Source organism: Pongo pygmaeus, chromosome 1 (assembly GCF_028885625.2).
Source record: "Pongo pygmaeus isolate AG05252 chromosome 1, NHGRI_mPonPyg2-v2.0_pri, whole genome shotgun sequence".
NCBI classification, from domain to species: domain Eukaryota; kingdom Metazoa; phylum Chordata; class Mammalia; order Primates; family Hominidae; genus Pongo; species Pongo pygmaeus.
The window spans coordinates 95,901,111-95,925,786 of NC_072373.2; the positions used below are offsets into that span (position 1 = coordinate 95,901,111).

The following is a 24,676-nucleotide window of genomic DNA, read 5'->3' on the forward strand; positions in this document are numbered from 1 at the left end:
GCAGGAGGCAGATAATTTGCAACTGCCATGTAATAGCAGGAAAAGGGTCCCAGTGCTCCCTCAACTGCCCTCCTGTTCCTCTTGCTCCTAATGTTGCCGACCTCCCCAGTTCTCCCTACGCCTCTGGGTCCACTCCCACCATGCTGGTGAGTTCCCACAGACTCATCTGTGGGCACCACTGGGCACAATTTGACTCATCTGACAGGAAAGTCAGTGCTACACAGGAAGGAGATAGACATCTCTCTGATCACAGCTTGGTTCACAGTGCTCCACTCTGGGCCTAAAGCCAGGGCTCAGTAACCGAGAAAAGTCACTTGACAGCTCAAAGAAAGATGAAATGGTGACATGGATCTTCAAAAGCACAGTCATGTCCCCTTCCTGAAGGGGCCCTTCAACTGTGCCAGGGTGGCCAGTGCCCCAAGCCTCAGCCCCTCCCTCTTGCTTCCCACTTTGTGACTGACATGCCTACTAACCCCAAAGTGGGAACAAGGTGGCCTCCCTCAATTCCATGGAAGATCAGTTACTCCAGGAAGGGCTAGGAAAGAGGAGGGGAAACCAATGTCAAAAACAAGATTTGGGGATTTTCCTTGGGTTTCTTTTTATATCGACAGGTTATTCCTGTCCTTGTTATGATAAATAATTAATAGTTGGCTCCAAATCTGCCACTGGCTTTTAGCTTGGTATCCAAATGGAATAAACAATCTGCAGAATGTTATTTAGGGCTTCACTATGTGGACACCACACAGGAAGAGAGCCCAGCAGGGCTGCTGACTAGAGCTATGCTGAGTCATTGAATGGAGTTCTCCTGTAGGAAAGGACTGAGGAGACAGTCATTACACTCTGGATTTCAAAGAATTCAGACTCTCTGACCCAGGAATTCTACTTCTGGGAAAAGAAAGAACATAGCTATAAAAAAAAAAAAAAACCTTTATGCACAAAGATGTTCAACACAGTGTTTTTTATAAAAGCAAAATAAGGCCGGGTGTGGTGGCTCATGCCTGTAATCCCAGCACTTTGGGAGGCCGAGGTGGGTGGATCACTTGAGGTCAGGAGTTCAAGACCAGCCTGGCCAATGTGGCAAAACTCCATCTCTACTAAAAAAGAATTAGCTGGGTGTCGTGGCGCATGCCTGTAATCCCAGCTACTTGGGAGGCTGAGGCAGGAGAATTGCTTGAACCCAGGAAGCAGAGGTTGCAGTGTGCTGAGATCATGCCACTGCACTCCAGCCTGGGCAACAGAGTGATATGTCTCAATAAATAAATAAATAAATAAATAAATAAATAAATAAATAAAATAAAAGCAAAATAACACCCAAATAATTGGTAATGTTTGGGTGCCACCAATTAGGAGTAATAGGAGGTTGATTAAGAGAAATTGGTATATCCACCTAATACTACAGCTAATGAAAGTGAGATTTATGGCCAGGCACGGTGGCTCATGCCTGCAATCCCAGCACTTTGGGAGGCCGAAGCGGGCAGATAATGAGGTCAGGAGTTCAAGACCTGCCTGACCAACATTGTGAAACTCCGTCTCTATTAAAAAATACAAAAATTAGCCGGGCATGGTAGCAGGTGCCTGTAATCCCAGCTACTCAGGACACTGAGGCAGGAGAACTGCTTGAACCCAGGAGGCGGAGGCTGCAGTGAGCTGAGATCGCACCATTGCATTCCAGCCTGGGCAATAAGAGTGAAACTCCGTCTCAAAACAAAAAAAAAGTGAGATTTACAAAGAATTTGTACTAATGTGAAAGAACGCCTATGTTATAGTGCTAAGTGTGAAAGGCAGGATGCAGAGCTGAGGATACAGAATAATCATGGCTGTGTAAAAACAAACAAGAAACTAGGCAGAGGAAAAAGACTCAGGAGATTTATCTAAATATTAAGTGTTCTTGATCTGGGTGTTGATTGTGAAACCATCTCCACAGGGTTGACAAAAATTGCATGCTGGGTTCTGGACAGAAACATATTAATAGTTATAATGAAGCAGTAATCAGGCTGCACTTTGGCCCATTGCCTTATTGGAAAAAGTCACGTAGCCCTAGACACTGACCATCTGCATCCCCGTTGTTTCTGTAGATAGGATTTCTGACATTAGGATCCTAAGACTTTTGTTTAAGGATCACTTAAGATGTTTTACAGACCCCAAATTCCGGCAATCAGTTTGAAGACCCTCACAGAAGAACAGGATTGGCATGAGAAGACAGCTTCTTCATCTCCTTGTCCCAGGACCTCACCCTACACCCTGCAACCAGTCAACCATCTCCACACTTTGGCCCAGTCCAACATTTTTACAACCCTAGCCCCAAATTCCTTGGGGAGATGGATTTGAGGTGTGGGCGGAGGATTACCTAGGTGCCAAGGCAAGAGACTGAAGGCACAAACTGTTTCAGTATAATAAAATAGTTAGAATAAGAATAGTCATAATACAAATTAGATATAGAGATGATCATGAAAAATTATCAATCATTATCATAAACATTATCAATCATTAGCTTTTAATATTACTCTTTGTTGCATTACTAATATAACCTACAAATAACCGGCGAGTATAGGGTCAGGTGCTGAAGGGACATTGTGAGAAGTGACCTAGAAGGTAAGAGGTGAGCCCTATGTCATGCCCGCATAAGGGCCGCTTGAGGGCTCCTTGGTCAGGCGGTAACGCCAGTGTCTGGGAAGGCACCTGTTACTTAGCAGACCGCAAAAGGGAGTCTCCTTTCCTTGGAGGAGTCAGGGAACACTGTCCTCCACCAGCTTCTTGTGGAAGGCTGGGTATTATCCAGGCCTGCCCGCAGTCATCCGGAGGCCTAAACCCCTCCCTGTGGTGCTGCGCTTCAATGGTCATGCTCCTTGTCCACTTTCATGCTCTTCCCGCACTCCTGGTTCCTCTTTGAAGTTCATAGTAGATAGCGGTAGAAGAAATAGTGAAAGTCTTAAAAGTCTTTGATCTTTCTTATAAGTGCAGAGAAGAAAACGCTGACATATGCTGCCTTCTCTCTGCTTCAGCTACCTAAAAGGGAAGGGCCCCCTATCCTATAATCACATGACTTCCTTCACCTTGTCAATCACTTAGAAGATTTACCCTCCTTACCCTGCCCCCTTGTCTTGTATGCAATAAATATCAGCGAGCCCAGACGTTCGGGGCCACTACCAGTCTCCACATCTTGATAGTAGTGGTCCCCCAGGCCCAGGTGCTTTCTCTTTATCTCTCTGTCTTGTGTCTTTATTTATTACAATCTCTCGTCTCCGCACACGGGGAGAACACCCGCTAAGCTCCGTACGGCTGGACCCTACAGAGCTTTCCTCTCATCTCCTCCTTAGGTGACCCTCTGATTAAACTTCTTTCTCTGCTGTAACCTGGTGTCTTGGCATCTTGACTTGCCACGTGCATCTCATTATAATTATAATGACATGGGTGTGTACACTTCATAGTGCTGTACACATGATGTGGGAAGTTTTCTGTATGTTTGTTAGACTTCAATCACATTTACATTTTGAAAATTAACAATGGCTCTCTTTGGATGACATATATTTTTTTCCATTTGTCATTATTTAGCAAATCACCAGTAATAATCACACGTCACATACGTATGTATGTGTGTGTATATATATTTTTTCCATTTGTCATTATTTAGCAAATCACCAGTAATAATCACGTCACATACATATGTATGTATGTATATATTTTTTTCCATTTGTCATTATTTAGCAAATCACCGGTAATAATCACGTCACATACATATGTATGTATGTATATATTTTTTAATTTGTCATTATTTAGCAAATCACCGGTAATAACCACATGTCACACACATATGTGTGTATAGATTTTTTAAGTCCCTATTGACCTAATATGGACGCAATCTCTGTCCTCAGTTTTTTTTCAAAGTAACTGAATGGGTAACAAAGAAAGGTGAGCTTTCCTTTTGAAATATTCTAAGGAGAGTATGAATTCTTTTCTGAAAATCACTAAACTCAAAGAGGACTTTGAAACCAGCCAACCTGAGGGTGTCCAGAGCTGGCCTGGATGGGTGTGAGCAGGGCCTGGGGGCTGGAGGGGACACGGGGCGGGCAGAAAGAAGAAACAGATGCGCTCTCTGCTGCCTTCTTTTGCACCTTGACCTCCACCTTTTATCTGTTTTACATATTTGGGCTTCAAAAAGTTTTGTTTAAAGAAAAGATTCTGTAGCTAAAAGAAGTTTTTTTAAAATGGTCAAAACTCTCACTCTTTTTTAGAAAGATATGTAGAAACCAAGGTGCCACCCCTTTTACCCCAAAGGCCACAGACAGTGCCCACTGCACCCAGCCATCTCCATGGCCCAGAACACCATGGAAGTCCCTCTGCCCGTCCCCCAGCTGTGGAGGTAGCAGAAGCTCTGATTTTAAAATACCGGAATGATACACTACATTCAAAACGAAATGATGTTTAAGTCATAGGCATACACATAAGAAGTCCTCACTTAATGATGTAAGTTCATTTTAGATAAATATGCAGAAAAATAATTCTCTATGGGAGAATTCTATTTTCCCAGTGCCTGATAACCTAAAATACAGAGAATCAGTGGGGGACAGAGAATAGGGTGGGAGGAATTGGCCCCTGTAAGATGGCAAGCCTTTTCAATAGCATATTTAAATTTTAAAAAATCATCTATGATTCAGAAAAAAAGAATGAGTAATAAAGAACAAAGAAAAAATCACTGATATTGCTGGAAAAATATTTAGGGCTATACAAAAAAATATAGTATAGACTGGCAGGATGAAGTCAACCTCTCACACTTCACCTACTGTAAATGTGGCCATCCCATGGTAACCATGGTTCAGCCATTTTGGCAGCCCAGAGCCCCACAGTATTTCTAAGTTTATACTCTTTGCTAGACAGAGGGGATTTGGAGAATAGAAGGCTTCTTCATCACTTGAAATAACTGGCCTCTTTCCAAACAAATTTGCCTTATACAGAAGAAAATGGAAACTCACTAGGCTAGAAAATAAATTCCTGGCATGTTCTCAGCACAGGGCACTGGCCCTGTCTGTGCCTGCAGGGACTCTGGTTGTTTAGCAACCAGCCAGTGTCCAAGCATCATCAGCAGAATAGCAAACCAGGTCTGTTCTCAACCTAATGCTCCTCTATTAGCCATTACAACACACCAAGATGGTGCAGCATGTTAAGGGCCAGTGGTGGGCCAATAGGACCAGCTGGGCCCAGCTCTTAGCCAATAGCAGGCGGGGACCATGGGCAGGGACTCTCAGGGCGTGTGTTCCACTCCTGGCTCTTGCTTGTCCTTGGGCAAGTCATTTTACCTTTGGAGGCTGTTTCCTCATTTATAAAATGAAAGAGTTTGACTAGATGACCCCTAAGGCCCTATAGAAATAGCGGGAGTTTTTGGTTTGATTCTTGGCCTTCTTCTTCTTCTTCTTCATCTTTTTTTTGAGATGGAGTCTCCTTCTGTTGCCCAGGCTGGAGTGCAGTGGCGCGATCTCGGCTCACTGCAACCTCTGCCTCCTGGGTTCAAGCGATTCTCCTACCTCAGCCTCCCAAGTAGCTGGGATTACAGGTGTGCACCACCTTGCCCAGCTAATTTTTGTATTTTTAGTAGAGACAGGGTTTCTCCACGTTGGCCAGGCTGGTCTCGAACTCCTGACCTCAGATGATCCACTCGCCTTGGCCTCCCAAAGTGCTGGGATTACAGGCATGAGCCACCGTGCCTGACCTATTCTTACTAGCTGTTATCGCACCATCTCTTTTAGCTTCAGTTTCCTCCCCTGTCAAATGGATATCATATCTACTCTACTCTATAGGGCCTGTGGTGGGTTATGAGAAAAGTCTGTTGAAGCCCTAATGTAGACACAGAGCCAGAACACAGGAGGGTATACCTAGGGTGAGGCAAGGAATCCTTTGGTAGGCAGGAGGTGGACCCGTGGATGCTGACATGGCCCCTCACTGGCCAAAAAATGTAACAGGCTTTGCATCCTCCAAGGAGCTACCTCCACTCATTAAGAATCTTATCTTCCACACACCCTTTAGACGGCTTGTTCTCTACTTCATTGAAAAAGCAAAGTGAAGGCCGGGCGCTGTGGCTCACACCTGTAATCCCAGCACTTTGGGAGGCCGAGGCGGGCGGATCCCGAGGTCAGGAGATCGAGACCATACTGGCTAACACGGTGAACCCCCGTCTCTACTAAAAATACCAAAAATTAGCTGGGCGTGGTGGCGGGCGCCTGTAGTCCCAGCTACTCGGGAGGCTGAGGCAGGAGAATGGCGTGAACCCAGGAGGCGGAGGTTGCAGTGAGCCGAGATCGCGCCACTGCACTCCAGCCTGGGTGACAAAGCGAGACTCCGTCTCAAAAAAAAAAAAAAAAAAACAGAAAAAGAAAAGTGAAAACAACCCTGAACCCAATTTGAGTAGTCATCTTGCTAATCTTTCAACCCACACCACACTTGGTAGTCAAGCTAGGTCAGGGCTACTGGCAGGGTCTGATGAGCTAACGTGTAGAAAGCTCTCTACATGCAGAAAGAAGGACAGAGTGCAATGTCTCCTCCACTTGTAGATCATCACGATTAACCACTGCCCAGAAGACCCAGCCTGACTTCTTTTAGGGTTTCAGCTTATGAAAAGCAGCCGGTTCCTGCAGTAAAATTGTGAACACCGAAAAATTTCATTATTGCTTGTTCATTGAAGGCACTATTGGCTGACTTTTCTGCAAACTTGGAAATGAATGACAAAACCAATGACCAAATGGAACGAAGATGATTGGGATGAAATGGGCATGATGAGACAGCAGGCAGGGTGCAACTCAGCCTGAATGAGTATTTCCTAACCGTGGCTGGAAAACAACACTAGAGCAGAGCATTTAAAGGTGACCTTTAAGTTCTTGGATTGATACATGGAATATTCCTAAGGAGGTCCTGCTTAGGCGCCTTGGATTTAACTGTGTAGTGCTTCTCAAATGTTATTTTCTTTTTTCTTTCTTTTCTTTTTTTTTTTTTTTTTTTTTTGAGACGGAGTCTTGCTCTGTCGCCCAGGCTGGAGTGCAGTGGCGCAATCTTGGCTCACTGCAACCTCTGCCTCCTGGGTTCAAGTGATTCTCCTGCCTCAGCCTCCTGAGTAGCTGAGATTACAGGCATGTGCCACTATGCCCAGATAATTTTTGTGTTTTTAGTAGAGACGGAGTTTCACCATGTTGGTCAGGCTGGTCTTGAACTCCTGACATGAGGTGATCCACCTGCCTCAGCCTCCCAAAGTGTTGGGATTACAGGCGTGAGCTACCATGAAAATACCTTCACATGGTATTTTCATCATTTGAGTATGTGGTTCTCGGAAGGGAGGAAAGGTCATATTCACATTGTAATTCCATCACCTACTGTGTCTCTTCAGTGTCTAATGCACACTCCCTCCCTCTGGTTCTTACAACACCAGAATCTCATGGTTCCTCTCAGCCCCTTTCCCAGCACTTCCTTCTCTACAGAACTTTTCACCTTGGATCCCCACAGGGTTCAGCCCTATCCCCAACCCCCACCCAATGACTCTTATTGCCATCTACATGCTGGTGACGATCTGTGTTGTCTGCCAAGCGTGTCCGCTTGAGGTTCTCGGGGCATCTCAAACTCAGTGGGTCCCAAAGTGGAATCACCACTTTTCACTGAGACTTGTCTATCCTCAGGTGTTTCCAGTCTTAGTGAATGACAGTACCATCTGCCCAACTGCTGAAGCCAGAAATGGGAGGATCATCCTGGACTCCTCCCTCTCCTTCATCCTTCTCATCTAATCTGTTGTCAAGCCTGGTCAATTCTACCTCTAAAATATATCTTGAGGCCGGGTGCAGTGGCTCACGCCTGCAATCCCAGCACTTTGGGAGGCGGAGGTGGGCAGATCACCTGAGGTCAGGAGATCAAGACCAGCCTGGCCAACATGATGAAATCCCATTTCTACTGAAAATACAAAAAATTAGCCGGGTGTAGTGACATTCACCTGTAATCCCAGCTACTCAGGAGGCTGAGGCACAAGAATCGCTTGAACCCGGGAGGCGGAGGTTGCAGTGAGCTGAGATTGCACCACTGCACTCCAGCCTGGGCAACAAAAGCAAAACTCCATCTCAAAAAGAAAAAAAAAAAATCTATTCATGGCTCTCCAACCCATTGCCACCATCCTAAAACAGTTTATTATTATCTCTTGCCCAGACCCTGGGCTACTGCATCCATTTTCACTCACCCCATCCAGTCTCCAAACTGCATTAAGAGTGACTTTTTGGTTTTCTTTGTTTGAGATGAGTCTCATTCTGTCACCCAGGCTGGATTGCAGTGGTGCAATCTTGGCTCACTGCAACCTCCACTTCCCGGGTTCAAGTGATTCTCCTGCCTCAGTCTCCCGAGTAGCTGGGATTACAGGCACGCACTACCATGCCCAGCAAATTTTTGTATTTTTAGTAGAGACAGGGTTTTATCATTTTGGCCAGGCTGGTCTCGAACTCCTGACCTCAGGTGATCCACCTGCCTCGGCCTCCCAAAGTGATGGAATTACAGGCGTGAGCCACAGGGCCTGGCCCAGGTTCTTCTTAAAACTCCAACAGGCTGGGCGTGGTGGCTCACACCTGTAATCCCAGCACTTTGGGAGGCTGAGGCGGGCGGATCACGAGGTCAGGAGATCGAGACCATCCTGGCTGACACGGTGAAACTCTGTCTCTACTAAAAATACAAAATATTAGCTGGGCGTGGTGGCGGGTGCCTGTGGTCCCAGCTACTCGGGAGGCTGAGGCAGGAGAATGGTGTGAACCCAGGAGGTGGAGGTTGCAGTGAGCTGAGATAGTGCCACTGCACTCCAGCCTGGGCGACAGAGTGAGACTCCGTCTCAAAAAAAAAAAAAAAAAAAAAAAAGAAAAAGAGAAAAAACTCCAACAGACATTCATTAGCCTCAAGAGAAGGCCTAAAATCCTCCCACCTCTTTCAAGGCCTTTTATGACCTGGTGCCAGCCTACCTCTCCACTCTTCCCACCCCATATTGCCCCAACCGTGCTGTGCCCCCGCCACAGACACGTGCATGCACACACTGTCAACCATATTACATCCTGGGCTTCTCTCCTAAGAACCCTCTTTGGGCCAGGCGTGGTAGCTCACACCTGTAATCCCAACACGTTGGGAGGCCAAGGCAGGCGGATCACTTGAACCTGGGAGTTTGAGACCAGCCTGGGCAACATGAAACCTCATCTCAACAAAAAATAGAAAAATTAGCTAGGCAGGGTGGTGTGCACCTGCAGTCCCAGCTATTCCAGAGGCTGAGGTGGGAGGATCACTTGAACCTAGGAGGCAGAGGTTGTCCTGTGAGGTGAGATTGCACCACAGCACTCCAGCCTGGGCGACAGAGTGAGATGCTGACTCAAAAAAAAAAAAAAAAAAAAAAGAACCCCCTTCTTTCTTAGACCAATTCCTCCTCCTCCTTAATGCCAGGTCAGTTCTCCTTACCATGGCAAGCTTTTTGTAGCTCTTACCACAGCAGTGATTACCTCTTCATGTCTGGCTTCTTCCTGAGACTGTTTCTGTCCTGCCCAGCATTGTCTCCTGCAGCACCTAAAACATGGCTTGGCATAATAGTAGGTGCTGTGTGTGTTGTGGTGTGTGCATTCATTTGATGAATGGATAAATGAATGAATAAATGCACTGTAAATTTCAGAATGGGCAAAGGAAAGCTAGACAAGAAATATGAGAACACCATAGGGCCATCCCCTGGGACCCATCTCACCTCAGAACAATGGCAACGCAGAGGAGCGTTCCGAAGGCCAGGCTCCCTCCAGCAACCAGGAATGTGGGCAGTGGTACCGAAGAAGAATCTTGCACTAGGTTAAAAAAAAAATGAAGATAGAGGAGGAAGAGAAGAATATGGAGAAAAAGGAACAGGAGGAGGAGAAGAAAACCACTTAGCTGGTGCTGTCAAAAGCCTCAAAGGAACCTTCCCCTCCAAACCCCCTCCCAGAAAATGAAACAGCTCTGCCAACCAACAGGCCATTTGACAAGCTTAACTGTTTTTTGTTTGTTTGTTTGTTTCTTAACAAAGCCCACTCTAGATTCCAGGATTCCACCACTTGGCAAGAGAGACACCTCAAGCTCAGGGTTTCTGAGCGCCTGTGGCTAGCCACGGACTCCTACTCACTTTCAGAGTGGCTTTTCTGGTGGCATTCCACCTGCTCCCACAAGGCACAAAGAGGGTATAACAAACGGAAGGCTTTGGGGACCTCCTTGATGGCAGTTCCTTTGAGGACAATGTCAGAGAGAATTGGATGCTTTAAATCAAGTATTTGGAAGCAGTTTTCTCCATGGGGGTGTCATCTCTTGCCTGTCCCTGCATTTGGTACTCAAGCCCCAGCCATAGGAACTTCATTCAGTTCTAAAACAAGCCATGATCTTTCTCCTCCAGGGCTCTCCACACACGTTCCCTCTTCTCTCCTGTCTGCTTTCTCTACCTTTGCTGCACCTTTTTGCGGTCTAGTCCCTACTTGGCCTTTGGATCTCAGATGAGGTGATGTCACTTCCCTTGAGAACTGACCCCACTCCAAGCTGAGCAAGTGCCCCTCCCAGTATTTCTCCATTTCCACCTCTAGACTGAGTTCCCTGAAGGCAGGGACCACATGTGTCTTTTTCACTGTAACACTGCCAGCTGCTTACACAGTGCTGAATACAAAGTAGGATCTCCAAAATATTTCTTTGAATGAAGGAAAGAACAAACTAGCTTTGCAAGCAGCCATGTCTTCCCACAGAAAGGCTCTTCCTACCACTGCCAGAGTCCCTGGACTAGACAGAGGGCACATCTAAACAAAACCATCTCCTTCTGCTAGGAATGCAGTCACAGTTGTATGGACCCAGCATTCAGGCTCTTTTACCCAAAATGCAATCCACTGCTGATGAAGAGGCTGCCTGCCAGCCATCACTTCAGATGCCCACTGGAGTCAGGCAGTGCAGCGAGCCCAGACTGGTGAGTGGGCACTGGCTGCAAAGTTTCTCCGAGCATGTCCCAAGTCTCTTGAGAGATGCAGCTGTGTAATGAAAGCAGTATGCTTGGCTTGCTCATTTATTAATATTTCATCATCTTTTATATTTGTTCCTTCTTTTTTTTTGAAATGGAGTCTCGCTCTTGTCACCCAGGCTGGAGTGCAGTGGTTTGATCTCCACTCACTGCAGCCTCCGCCTCCCGGGTTCAAGCAATTCTCCTACCTCAGCCTCCCAAGTACCTGGGACAACAGGCACATGCCACCACGCCTGGCTAATTTTTGTATTTTTTGTAGAGATGAGGTTTTGCCATGTTGCCCAAGCTGGTCTCCAACTCCTGACCTTAGGTGATCCGCCCACCTTGGCCTCCCAAAGTGCTGGGATTACAGGCACGAGCCACAGTGCCCGGCCATATACTTGTTCCTTCTTTCATCCAACAAATATTCTTTGAGTGCCTATCACGTGTCTAAATGGATCTTACATCCAATCAAGGGAGACAGACAAACGAATTTTTTTTTTTTTTGAGATGGAGTCTTGCTCAGTGGCACTGTCTCGGCTCACTGCAACCTCCGCCTCCCGGGTTCACACTATTCTCCTGCCTCAGCCTCCCGAGGAGCTGGGACTACAGGCGCCCGCCACCACACCCGGCTAATTTTTTGTATTTTTAGTAGAGATGGGGTTTCACCGTGTTAGCCAGGATGGTCTTGATCTCCTGACCTCGTGATCCACCTGCCTTGGCTCCCAAAGTGCTGGGATTACAGGCGTGAGCCACCGCGCCGGCCAAACAAATGTTTTTTAAAAAAATTATCAGGAAAAGCCTCCCGGAGAAGGGTGCATCTGAGCAGAGACTTGAGTGATAGGAAGGAGCTGGCCAAGTGGATGTCAGAGGAAGCCTGTCCAGGCAGACCACACAGCAAGTGCAAAGGCCATAAGGTAGAGCATGTATGGAGGAGCAAGGAGGGCAGTGTGTCTGGGGCAGAGCAAGGAAAGGGAGAACGGAGAGGCAATGTCTAAAGATAGGGGACCACATGGCTTCACTGGGACTCCCCATAGAAACTGGGGACTTTGTCAAGACTTTGACTTTTACTCTGGGGGAGATGGTACTGAGCCAGAGAGAGCTTGGATTTGTGTTTTAAGGGATACTCTAAGTGCTGGTTGGAAAAGAGTTGGTTGGGGGTTAAGACTAGAAGTTGGTAGACCAGTTGGCAGCCCAGGAAGCCCTGCTGGATGAGAGGTGGCAGGGGCTGGACTGGGTGTTGGCACTGGAGATGGTGAGGAGTGGTCAACTCCTAGATACGTCTCAAAGCACAAGGACAACGCTTGCTGAGGGACTGGACACAGGATGAGGAGTAGGGAAGAAGGATGCCCGATCCCCCTCACCTGAGCAAATGCGGTACCAGTTACTGAGATAGGGAAGATGGAGAAGAATAGATCTGGGTTGAAGAGGTGGGGAGGCGTCAGGTGTTCTCTTTTAGACATGTTAAATTTGAGAATGCTGGCCAGGCGCAGTGGCTCACACCTGTAATCCCAGCACTTTGGGAGACCGAGGCAGGCAGATCACCTGAGGTCGGGAGTTCGAGTCCAGCCTGACTAACATGGAGAAACCCTGTTTCTACTAAAAATACAAAATTAGCCAGGCGTGGTGGCACATGCCTGTAATCTCAGCTACTCGGGAGGCTGAGGCAGGAGAATCACTTGACGAGACTCCGTCTCAAAAAAAAAACAAAAAACAAAAAACATCATCAGTGAGGGTGGACAAAGAGGACTGGAGGGTCCCCTCCTCCATAGCAGCTTTTGTTTTTGTTGTTGTTGTTGTTTTGTTTTTTTGACATGGAGTCTCACTCTGTGGCCCAGGCTGGAGTGCAGTGGCTCTATCTCAGCTCACTGCAACCTCCGCCTCCCAGGTTCAAGCGATTCTCTTGCCTCAGCCTCCCAAGTAGCTGGGATTATAGGCACCTGCCATCACGCCTGGCTAATTTTTGTATTTTTAGTAGAGATGAAGTTTCACCATGTTGGCCAGGCTAGTCTTGAACTCCTGACCTCAGGTGATTCTCCTGCCTTGGCCTCCAAAAGTGCTGGGATTACAGGCGTAAGCCACCGTGCCCGGCCCATAGCAACCTTTGAACACCCAACCTCTTGCATCCCACCCATACCATTCAAAGCCCATTTCAAATGGCACCTCCTCCATGAGCTTTCTGTGACTGCTCAGCTTGATACACTCTCTCAAATCTCTAAATTCCACTTTGCTTTATCTGTGCCTCCCTTTTGGCCCATCTCACATTCTGGTCTTTGTCACAGTTACCAGTCTACTCTTTGTCAGAGCCTGGACTGTAGCCTCCTTGAGAACAGGAATGGCTCTAATCCTCTCCAAGTCCCCAGCTGTGCAGAGCTCAGCCCCAGGTATTTAGCAGGTCCTCCACAGGTACACTGCACCATGGTAGGGCTTTGCACCTGGGCTGTTGTAGCAGAGGCAGCCAGCATCAGGTGCAGGCAGGAATCCACCCAGGGATGGGGAACGAGGGCAAGGACTGCCTCACGAAGCCCAAGAGTCATCAGGGGAGCCGCTCAACTACTGAACCTCTGGAGTCTGGATTCCATAAGTCCTATATACCTAGTCAAACACAGGTATATAGGATCTATCTTGTGATCTTTCTTGATTCAAATACTGGTAAGCTTTCCTGATCTTGCAGGGATAGGGAATCAAAAGCATTGAAATCAAGCGCTCTCAAAATAAAGATTTCCCTCAACAGGTATTCCATTTCAGACTCCGATAATCTTGTTTGCAGCACATTCATTTGTATTGTGGGCCAACTGTGAAATATCTCACTTTTCAAATATCTCAAAGTGATTTGTCCCACTTTTCTTATGGTCTCCTCATTATATCTTAGCTAACAATATCAAAGTTCAACATATAAAGTAATAAAAGAACATTTCTGGCCAGGCACGGTGGCTCATGCCTGTAATCTCAGCACTTTGGGAGGCCGAGGTGGGTGGATCACAACGTCAGGAGTTCAAGACCAGCCTGGCCAACATAGTGAAACCCTGTCTCTACTAAAAATACAAAAATTAGCTGGGCATGGTGGCATGCGCCTGTAATCCCAGCTACTTGGGAGGCTGAGGCAGGAGAATCGCTTGAACTTGGGAGACAGAGGTTGTGGTGAGCCGAGATCGTGCCACAGCACTCCAGCCTGGGCAACCAAGCAAGACTCTGTCTCCAACAACAACAACAACAACAACAACAAAAAAAGAACATTTCTGCGATTGATCTGTGATTGATCCTCTGACGACATGTCCAAATAAGAAAGGACTTTCTGCAGAGACAAATCTTCTGTCCCTCAGACCCTGGGAATATGAAAATACCCAGTCCTTACCTGGGAGGCTTGTCGCATTTGCAGAATCTCTGAAGAGAATATTATCATCGTCTTTATTAGTAGTAAGTGCCTAAAAGAGACATTCCTCACCATCAGCCTGTTTCTGCAGATTGCACCATCATTCAGAACCATTTCAAGAGTTACCTCCTCCTCAGAGCCCTCCCTGATCCACCCAAAGCATTCCTTTCTCCATTTCACCCATAACAGTGGAAAAATCAATAATACTATTATTTGCATTTTTTCTATCCACACCATGCCTGCTAAAGGTGGGGCTTTCTTTCCACCTGCCTCTCCACCAAAAGCTTAAGGGCATGGCACCCTGCACAGAGAAGATGCTCAGTGGATACACTGAAGCAGCTGTTGTCCTTACAGGTCCGATGCAAGGATGCAGGTACTACCATGACTGGAACACTGGTTCCATCACTTACGAGCTATGTCACCTTGGACAGACTTCTTTTTATTTTTTTGTTTTTTTTGTGAAATGGAGTTTCACTTTTGTCGCCCAAGCTGGAGTACAATGGCTTGATCTCGGCTCACTGCAACCTCCGCCTCCCAGGTTCAAGCGATTCTCCTGCCTCAGCCTATCAAATAGCTAGGATTACAGGCATGCGCCACCACACCTGGCTAATTTTGTATTTCAGTAGAGACAGGGTTTCTCCATGCTGGTCAGGCTGGTCTTGAACTCCCCACCTCAGGTGATCTGCCCGCCTTGGCCTCCCAAAGTGCTGGGATTACAGGTGTGAGCCCCTGTGCCCAGCCCTGGCCTCAGACTTCTTAACCCATGTTAAGAAGCCCTTACAAGCACTCCCTTGTAATGTTAACATAAGGAGCCAATGAAACAGCAAATGCAAGGCTCCAGTTTAGCAGGATGTGGCCAGTCCTCAGTCGGTGTCAGTTTCCCCAGAACCCATGTTGGGAGCACTCTAGCCCCATGGGTATGGGCTTCACCTGCGGCTGTTCCTACATGGAACACGGATAAGGTTCAAGAGCCCCAGGCTCCTTCCCTGTGCTGCACAGCTCCAGAAGTGGCTATGCCTCCCAGCTTAGCATTTAGGGAATTAAGGGCCACAGGAGGAGATATAGTTGGATAGGAAATTGGATTACTCAAGGAATTTGTAAAGCAGCTTCAGAGGTAATCCTCTTTCCGGCAAATTATGACACCAGGAGTCCACAGGGGAAGGACACAGATAAACAGAATCCAATCTCAAGCTAAGCCGTTAGGGTTGTCCAAAAAGCTCAGAGATGAAATAGCAGCCGCTAGACGCAGAGCAGTTCTGCATGCCAGGCTAGTGATGCTCCACTCCTTACAGTCCTGGGACAAGATAATTTCTATGATTCCCTTTCACAGAGGCTTGAAAAGCACAGGTAACTCACCACGACCACATTTCTACTACGTGACAGAGCTGGGATTTAAACCAAATTCGGTCTGGCATCAGCCCACACTCCTAACCACGAGGTGCTGCAGCCCTGACCCTTTTACAAGAACAGGAGCTCACCTGCATGGGGGTGGACACCTCGTTCTCAGCTGGAGGACTCCTGGATTCTGCGGACAGAAGAAAGGCTCGTTATTAGTGATTCATGGGCCCTGGAGTCCTGTCTCAGGGGCTTCAGCATCAGAAAAAAAAAAGTTCATCTCAATGTTATTTAAAAGAACAGCATGGGCTTGGCGCGGTGGCTCACGCCTGTCATCCCAGCACTTTGGGAGGCTGGGTAGATCACCTGAGGTTGGGAGTTCGAGACCAGCCTGACCAACATGGAGAAACCCCGTCTCTACTAAAAATACAAAATTAGCCGGGTGTGCTCGCACATGCCTGTAATCCCAGCTACTCAGGAGGCTGAGGCAGGAAAATCGTTTGAACCTGGGAGATGGAGGTTGCAGTGAGCCGAGATCATGCCATTGCACTCCAGCATGGGCAACAAGAGCAAAACTCCGTCTCAAAAACAAAACAAAACAAAACAAAAAACAGCATGCTGGAAATAACCAAATATCCAACCATAAGGGACTAGCTATAGAAATTATGACATAACTACATAATGCAGAAACTTTTAAAATTTATTTTATGTATATATATATATATATATTTTTTTTTTTTTTTGAGAAGTGGCACAATCTCGGCTCACTGCAACCTCCACTCACTGGGTTCAAGCGATTCTTCTTCCTCAGCCTCCCAAGTAGTTGGGATTATAGGCGCCCGCCACCACACCCAGCTAATTTTTGTATTTTTAGTAGAGACAGGGTTTCACCATATTGGCCAGGCTGGTCTTGAACTCCTGACCTCAGGTGATCTATCCGCTTTGGCCTCCCAAAGTGCTAGGATTACAGGCATGAGCTACCGTGCCTGGCCAATTATTATATATTTTTTGAGACAGGGTCTCGCTCTGTCACCAGGCTGGAGTGCAGTGGCATGATGATGGCTCACTGTAGCTTTAAATTCTGGGCTTCAGTGATCCTCCCACCTCAGCTTCCCAAGTATCTGGGACTACAGGCGTGTGCCACCACGTCTGTCCAAAAATATTTTAGAAAAACATTGAAGACATGACATAATGCTGTATGAAGAATGTAAGACAAGAAAAATTCTATGTATTTTGATTCAAACTTTCTAAAGAAATATATTTTTACGATTATTTATTGTGTAATACAGTATATATCACAATACTATATATTTGCACACAGGAAGAAGAAAATGGAAAGATACACATCACCAGAGATAAGCACTATTTCAATTTCCTTCTATGCACCTTTTTGCAATAAAAAATACATAACAAACAAATATTCATCTCCCTGTATGGGTTTAGTACACACTGCAGCAGCAGGGATGTGGACCAGGCACCCTCACGGCTCCCTCCCCCTCCACGGGAACAGTGTTTCTGCGGAAACCCCAAGGCAAGAGGAGGCTAAGTATCCAAGCGAAAGCCTGGTCCTTAACCGTGACAGGCAGTGAGTGGAATGCTCTGGATTTCAAAATATTTTCTTGTCAGCTCATCATTTTTCCATCAAGAATTCTAAAATTCCACAGAATGGTTTACACAAAAATCACGAGCCTCGCTGGGCCAGGAGTAAGAAGGACTAGCAAGGAGGCGGGGAGAGGGTGACCCTGCTTCGGTGTCAGGGAGGGTTTCCAGAATTCCTGGAGTATGCCGTCACCAGTAAGGGGGAAACCACATACCAGCAGCACCAGAGGAGGTATAAGAATGCATCCACTCTTCCCATTGTACGGAGGGGAAACAGAGGCCCAGAGAGGGAAAGCGATTTGTTCAAGGCTGCACAGCAAGTGCGACCTGAATTGAACCTAGAATTCATGGGAGGGACCCAGTTTCTTATTCCTTTGCGTTCTTCCCAGCCCAGCAGAGAACAGTTACACACTCATAGCCCAGGGTATCTAAAGGATGACTTGAGGGCATGGAGGTGCTAGAATGGAAGCTAAAATCAGAAGACAAAGAAGACACGGGCAGGCCAGACTCACACCTGTAATCCCAGCACTTTGGGAGACTGAGGCTGGAGAATCCCATGAGGCCAGGAGTTTGAGACCAGCCTGGGTAACATAGCGAGACCTCATCTCTGAAAAAAAGAAGAAAACAAGAAGAAGATGGGGAAGCCCTAAATAGAAAATATGGCTGCCCATGGATGCTCATGCAGTTCAGCAGTTTTCCAAACCCAGCCAGAGTCAGCTTCATCTGGAGCCTTGAAGGCTCCACCTTGCTTGTTGCCTCAGAACCATGGAAATGAGACCCAGTCATTAGGGCTTTTTTTTTTTGAGACCGAGTCTCGCTCTGTCACCCGGGCTGGAGTGCAGTGGCGCGATCTCAGCTCACTGCAAGCTCCACCTCCTGGGTTCACGCCATTCTCCTGCCTCAGCCTCCCGAGTAGCTGGGACTACAGGCGCCCACCACCGCACCCGGCTAATTTTTTGTATTTTTAGTAGAGATGGGGTTTCACCATGTTAGCCAGGATGGTCTCGATCTTCTGACCTGGTGATCCACCCGCCTCAGCCTCCCAAAGTGCTGGGATTGCAGGCGTGAGCCACCGCGCCCAGCTGTCATTAGGGGTTTTTAAAGGCTCCGCATACTATACTAAAGACAGATGCTTCAGGAAGAAAATTTCTACCCTCAGTCCTGACCCCCAGCACAGCCTGTGGCCCACAGAATGCCCAGTAACCTCTGGCGGCTCAGGTTTCTGGGGTTAAAGGGGGAATGAACCACAAAGCCACAGGAAGAGGAGAGGAGAGACCGTGGGACCCACAGGCTCAGCAGCGCCAGGCAGCTCCTCCATGCTGAGCAAGGGGACCCTACTTCACACCTTTCCTCGCAGCCTTTAAACCACCCAACAGACAGCTCATCACTGCTCCTCTATTCCTATAGAAGAAACAAATAAATAAACCTCACTGAGGAGCCTCCTGAGGAGAAATGACTCACCTCCAGCTGGGTCCCAAATGCCACCCGGGATGGTCTGTGGAGAGAAGCCTAGTGGAGACAAGTACAGAAAAGGCTGTGTGTACATCTCCACACTGTCTGGGTGCCAAAAGCACCCCTCATTTTGAGGTTTCACCCTTCCTCATTTGGGGGGGCGGGCATGGGGGGCAATTAGGGAGTCTTTTTGTTGTTAAGACAGGGTCTCACTCTGTTGCCCAGGCTGGAGTGCAGTAGTGCAATCATAGCTCATTGCAGCCTCCAACTGCTGGGCTCAGGTGATCCTTCCACCTCAGCCTCTCACTTAGCTAGGATTACAGGTGTGCACTGCTATGCCCAACTAATTATTTTTTAACTTTTTTTTGTAAAGACAGGGTCTCCTTATGGTGCCTGGGTGGTCTCTATCTCCTGGGCTCAGGCAATCCTCCCCTCTCAGCCTCGTAAAGTGCTGGGATTATAGGCCTGAGCCAACACGCCTGACCAAGCATCCTTTCTTTTATGAAATTATGGTGATGTTAAATGCTAATAGCTATTTATTACTTACTTGTTACATTTTATGTCCTTACTTAGCAAAATTAAAAGCCGGCAACCAGCCGGGCATGGTGGCTCACGCCTGTAATCCCAGCACTTTGGGAGGCCGAGGTGGGTGGATCACCTGAGGTCAAGAGTTAAGACTAGCCTGACCAACATGGAGAAACCCCATCTCTACTAAAAACACAAAATTAGCCAGGCATGATGGTGCATGCCTGTAATCCCAGCTACTCGGGAGGCTGATGCAGGGGAATCGCTTGAACCCAGGAGGTGGAGGTTGCGGTGAGCCAAGATCACACCATTGCACTCCAGCCTGGGCAACAAGAGCAAAACTCCATTTCAAAAAAAAAAAAGCGAGCAACTTTAATTGGTCCCCAGAATTGTTTTTGAAATTTTACAGACCCGTGAAATCCCAACATTTAGGAATCGCCCAGTTGTGCACAGGGATGTCAGGCGAGTAGGCAAGGGGAAGATGCGGGAGGAGGGTCGTGGAGAGGGGCACGAAGAGTGGAGTGCAACAGAATGGCTGACTGCTAGATGCTACTGAGATGTGGCAAGAACCCAAACCAAGGCAGAGACATTTGGCGCGATGTGCAAGCTCCTGGCTGGGTAGCTGGGTGGGTGGGGTGTCCCCTGGACAAGCAGGGCAGGGAGATCTGTGAGGGGTGTGATATGTTTGCTTTGGGTCATGCTGAGCACCTGGCACAGGAGGGAGGATCTGGCCAGAAGTCTGGGCCGAGTTGAAGACATGAATCCAAAGCTTGAGAGACAGGCTTGGCAGGAGACATCGGTGAAAGGCAGTCATGCTGGCATTTATTGCACCCTTGTCATGTGCCAGGCTCTGTGCTAATTGCTTCTCACCTCATTGAAGCCTCACAACCCAGCAAGGCTGGGGTTTGGGTTTTTCGAGGCAGGCATTATTATTCCCACTTGACAAATAAGCAAACTGAGTCCCAGTGAGGTACTTCCCCAGGGTCGTGCTAGTCAAGGGCAAGGGCAGCAACTAGACCCAATGCTGCCTGACTCCAGAGCCAGTGCTCTGCACAAAGCGGCAGGTGATGCAGTGGAAGTGGGCGGGGCCCCCAGTGGAATGTTCCAGAAAGCTGCAGAAAACAGGGCAGAGAGGGAATTCGGGGATGCCACATGGATAAGTGAACAGGGCAAAATCTCTCCGGAAATGTGTAACCAAGGCTCTTTAACCCCAGAATGTCCCACTTGGGAGTGCTGCAGAGAGGAACAAAACAAACTCCTCCAGAATGGAGGCCAAAGAGTTTGAGAAGATAATATGTAGCTGGAGGCACTGACCGCCCAGTCCTGGCTTCAGGGCACCCCCTCATGTGCAAATGCAAACCTTTGGTATCACCTCCTCCAACAGGTGTGATTCCCATTCTTGGGGAATAGGAGAGGGAGTTAAAGGGATTATTTGTGAGGAGCAAGGAATAACCCCCTTATGCCTAATGGGCTTTTCCCAGGCATTTTGCCCTACGCCCTCTTTGAAAAGGGGCTCCAGCCTGGCACAGTGGCTCATGGCTATAAATCCCAGAGCTTTGGGAGGCTGAGGCAGGAGGATCACTCAAGGCCTGTGCAACATAGGGTGACCTCATCTCTGTAAAACATTTTTTAAAAAATTAGCCGGGCATCGTGATGCATGCCTATAGTCCTAGCTACTCAGAGGCTGAGGCAGGAGTTCAAGGCTGGAGTTAGCTATGATTATGCCACTGCACTCTGGCTTGGGCAACAGAATGAGATCCCGTCTCCGAAAAAAAAAAAAAAAAAGAAGAAGAAAATGATTTTGAGATTCCCCCAGACTCAATGTTGATGTGACAGGGAGAACTCCCATCAGGAGAGGATAAATTCAGAACTCCTGCTTGAGAGAAAGCCGCCGACTACGCGCCCTGTCCACAGTTACCAGCCTGCTTTTCCTGCCCTGCACAATTTCCATGAGCCGCTGCTGCAGGTGCTGACAGACGTGACCTGGCCTTGCTGGCCAAAGCAGGGCTAAGACAGAGTGACCCTGGGACCCCCAACTTCATACAAAAGGCTATCCTGGGCTACAGTCTGTGCGGGGGCCAGGCCCCAGCCTCAAGGGGGCAGCACCTGCTGAAGTCCAGGCTCCAGAGCCCCCCTCTATGGCATTCCACTTCCACTCCTACAGGGGCCCACCAAGGCCGGCCTCCACCTGTCCCACTCAGACCACCCACCCACACACGTGTCAGCCTCACCAAGCAGCTCCCTGCCACCCTCCCCTTGCTCACAGCTCCATGCCCTTGTACTCTGCCTACAATCCCCATTTTCTGTCTGGGACCCTCCTGCACATCCTTCAAGACACAATTCAGTTGTCACCTCCTCCGTGAAGCTTTTCCTGCTATCTCTAAACTGCCCCAACAGAACAGTCTGCTTACGGCCTTATCGCACTGTGAACACCATCTATTATGTATTAGGTATACTACGGTGGGGCACGCACCCTCCTCCAGCCCCCTCAAGCACATACTAAAACCACCAGGAAAGCTTTCTCAAACCACCCACTCTACTTCCTCCTCCATATTCCAGTGCAGTGTGTTCACGATGGCATCCAGGATAGTGATTCTGGGATGCCCCTGGTCCCACTCTCCTCCCAAGAACCAGCACTGTCCTGTAATTGCTGATCCCCTTACAAGTGCAGTATGCTTTAGCATTTCTAAAGAATATTTTTTCATCAGACTCGCAAAAACTCTCTGAAAGGAATAAGATTGGTGCTATCATCCCTACTTTACAGATGACAAGACTGAGGCTCTGAGAGCTGAACTAACTTTACCAATGTCATACAACCTGACTCCCAGGTGCTTCCCAGGACCTCTGTGTCTCCCAAAGGCCACGACTCCCACACCTAGGCTGGGAGGCAGGTGCATCCGTCTGTCTGGGCCTTGAGAGCTGAAGGTCCTTGGGGTGGGTAAGTTCACCCCACAGGGTGATACAGTGTTTAGTACACTGATGCGTCCCTAACAGCCAAATAACCGTGGTCCATAACACACACCTCATCTAGTGTTCTAACCTTCCTCTTATTTTTCAGAACTGCCCACCAATTTCCAACCTGAATCCCCCTCTTGCGTCAGAATCATCCAAGTTCCTCTTGCTCTGCCCTCAGCAGAGAGGGAGCAGCAGGTTTCTTTCTTGGATATATTCACCACTGGGTTTTGAAGACTTCCCCTGCCTCAAACCACACATGTATAGGGTGGAGGGCTCAAAGTCTTCCGCTCCTTATGTGAGAAGAAACCGACTGTTCTTTCTGAGCTCCCACAGAAGCTGTGTCTATGCCAAAGAAGCACATCCACCTGAGGCTGGAAAGTGGAGACCGTACCCAGTGCTGGGCAGACAGCCCCCACCACACCATCTTCCAATAGAAGGAGAGTGTCAGCAACTTAAAGAGGGACATCCACAAATGGGACCAGATTCAGGGGAAGGGGGCCAGAAAGGTGAAGAATTCACAGACCATCTCATGTAACAGCCTGGGAAGAGGAGCCCAAGCAGATGCAGGTCTGGGAACTCCAAAAGAATTCAGAGAGAGCAGACAAGGAAATTTGTCACCGGTTATCCCTGAGAACAGAGCAAGGGCCAGTGAGGCCAGAGTTAGGTTCACATAAGAAAGAACTTTCTATTTGAATAGATATTTCTCCAAAGATATATGAATGGCCAAGAAGCACATGAAAAGATGCTCAGCCTGGGCGTGGTGGCTCACGCCTGTAATCCCACTACTTTGGGAGGCATAGATGGGCAGATCCCTTGAGGTCAGGAGTTCGAGAGCAGCCTCGCCAACATGGCAAAACCCCATCTCTGCTAAAAATACAAAAATTAGCTGGGTGTGGTGGTGCATGCCAATCTCAACTACTCGGGAGGCTGAGGCACGAGAATCACTTGAACCCCAGGAGACGGAGGTTGCAGTGAGCCAAGATCGCCCCACTGCACTCCAGACTGGGTGACAGGGTGAGACTCTGTCTCAAAAAAAAAAAAAAAAAGACATTAATCATTAGAGAAATGCAAATCAAAACCACAGTGAGATAACACTTCACATCCATAAGGTGGACTATTGCAGCAAAATGAAAAATAACAGGTGTTGGCAAGGATGTGGAAAAACTGGAACCCTTATACATTCTGGTATAAGTGTAAAATGGTGCAGCCACTGTGGAAAACGGTACGGCATTTCCATGAAAATTTAAAAATAGAATTACCATATGATGCCACAATTATAATTCTGAGTATATACACAAAAGAACTGAAAGCAGGAATCTAAACAGATATTTTACACCCATGTTCATAGCAGCATTATGCACAACAACCAAAATGGGGAAGCAAACCCAGTGTCCCCTGACAAATGAATGAATCAACACAATGTGGTATCTCTACACAATGGAATATTATTCAGCCTTAAAAAGTGAGGAAAGTCTGACACATGTTATACCTTGAGGACATTATGCTAAGTGAAATAAGTCAGTCACCAAAGGACAAATACTCTCTGATTCCACTTATTTGAAGTACCTAGAGTGCAGCCTGGGCAACATGGTGAAACCTTGTCTCTACAAAAAATACAAAAATTAGTCAGGCATGGTGGTGCATACCTGTAGTCCCAGCTACTTGGGAGGCTGAGGTGGGAGGACTGCTTGAGCCTGGGAGGTCAAGGCTGCAGTGAGCATGATCACACGCCACTGCACCCCAGCCTGGGTGATAGAGGGAGAACCTATCTCAAAAAAAAAAAGAAAAGAAAGAAAGAAAGACAGAGGGCCAGGTGCAGTGGCTCATGCCTGTAATCTCAGCATTTTGGGAGGCCAAGGTGGACAGATCACCTGAGGTCAGGAGTTCAAGACTGGCCTGGCCAACATGGTGAAACCCTGTCTCTACTAAAAATACAAAAATTAGCCAGGCATGGTGGCAGGTGCCTGTAATCCCAGCTACTCAGGAGGCTGAGGCTGGAGAATTGCTTGAACCCGGGAGGCGGAGGTTGCAGTGAGCCAAGGTCATAACAGTGCACTCCAGCCCTGGGTGGGTGACAGAGTAAGACTCCGTCTCACCAAAAAAAAAAAAAAAAAAAAAGAGAGAGAGAGAAAGAGGGAGAGAAAGAAAGAGACAAAGGAAGGCAGGCAGGCAGGTAGGCAGGCATGCAAGCAAGCAAGCAAGCAAGCAAATGAAGTACTAGAGTAGTCAAACTCACAAAAAAAGCAAGTAGACTGGTGGTTGCCACGAGCTGGGGGAAGGAGTGGGTGAAAGGAGAGTTACTGTTTAACAGATTCTGAGTTTCAGTTTTACAAGATGAAAAAAGTCCTGGAGAAGTAAAGTGGTGATGGTTGCACAACAATACTTAATGCCACAGAGCTGTGCACTTAAAAATAATATAAATGGGCAGGGCGCGGTGGCTCATGCCTGTAATC

At 47.7% G+C, this 24,676-nt stretch overlaps 1 protein-coding gene across 8 annotated transcripts in view; it reads right to left on the reverse strand.

Annotated features, from left to right (window-relative positions):
* Positions 1–24,676, reverse strand: part of IL6R (interleukin 6 receptor) — a 76,254-nt gene that overhangs the window by 17,400 nt on the left and 34,178 nt on the right. For 2 of the 8 annotated variants that reach the window (XM_063660186.1, XM_054460458.2), the window contains exons 7-9: positions 15,836–15,882; positions 14,340–14,409; positions 9,728–9,821 (exon numbers count right to left, since the gene is read on the reverse strand). In XM_063660186.1, coding sequence (XP_063516256.1) covers positions 9,728–9,821; positions 14,340–14,409; positions 15,836–15,882 — 211 coding nt within the window. Of the gene's footprint in view, positions 1–2,480; positions 2,885–9,727; positions 9,822–10,135; positions 10,235–14,339; positions 14,410–15,835; positions 15,883–17,805; positions 17,899–18,752; positions 18,801–24,676 lie in introns of those variants that run through there. The other 6 variants (XM_054460464.2, XM_054460442.2, XM_063660169.1 and 3 more) reach the window with 6 other exon arrangements.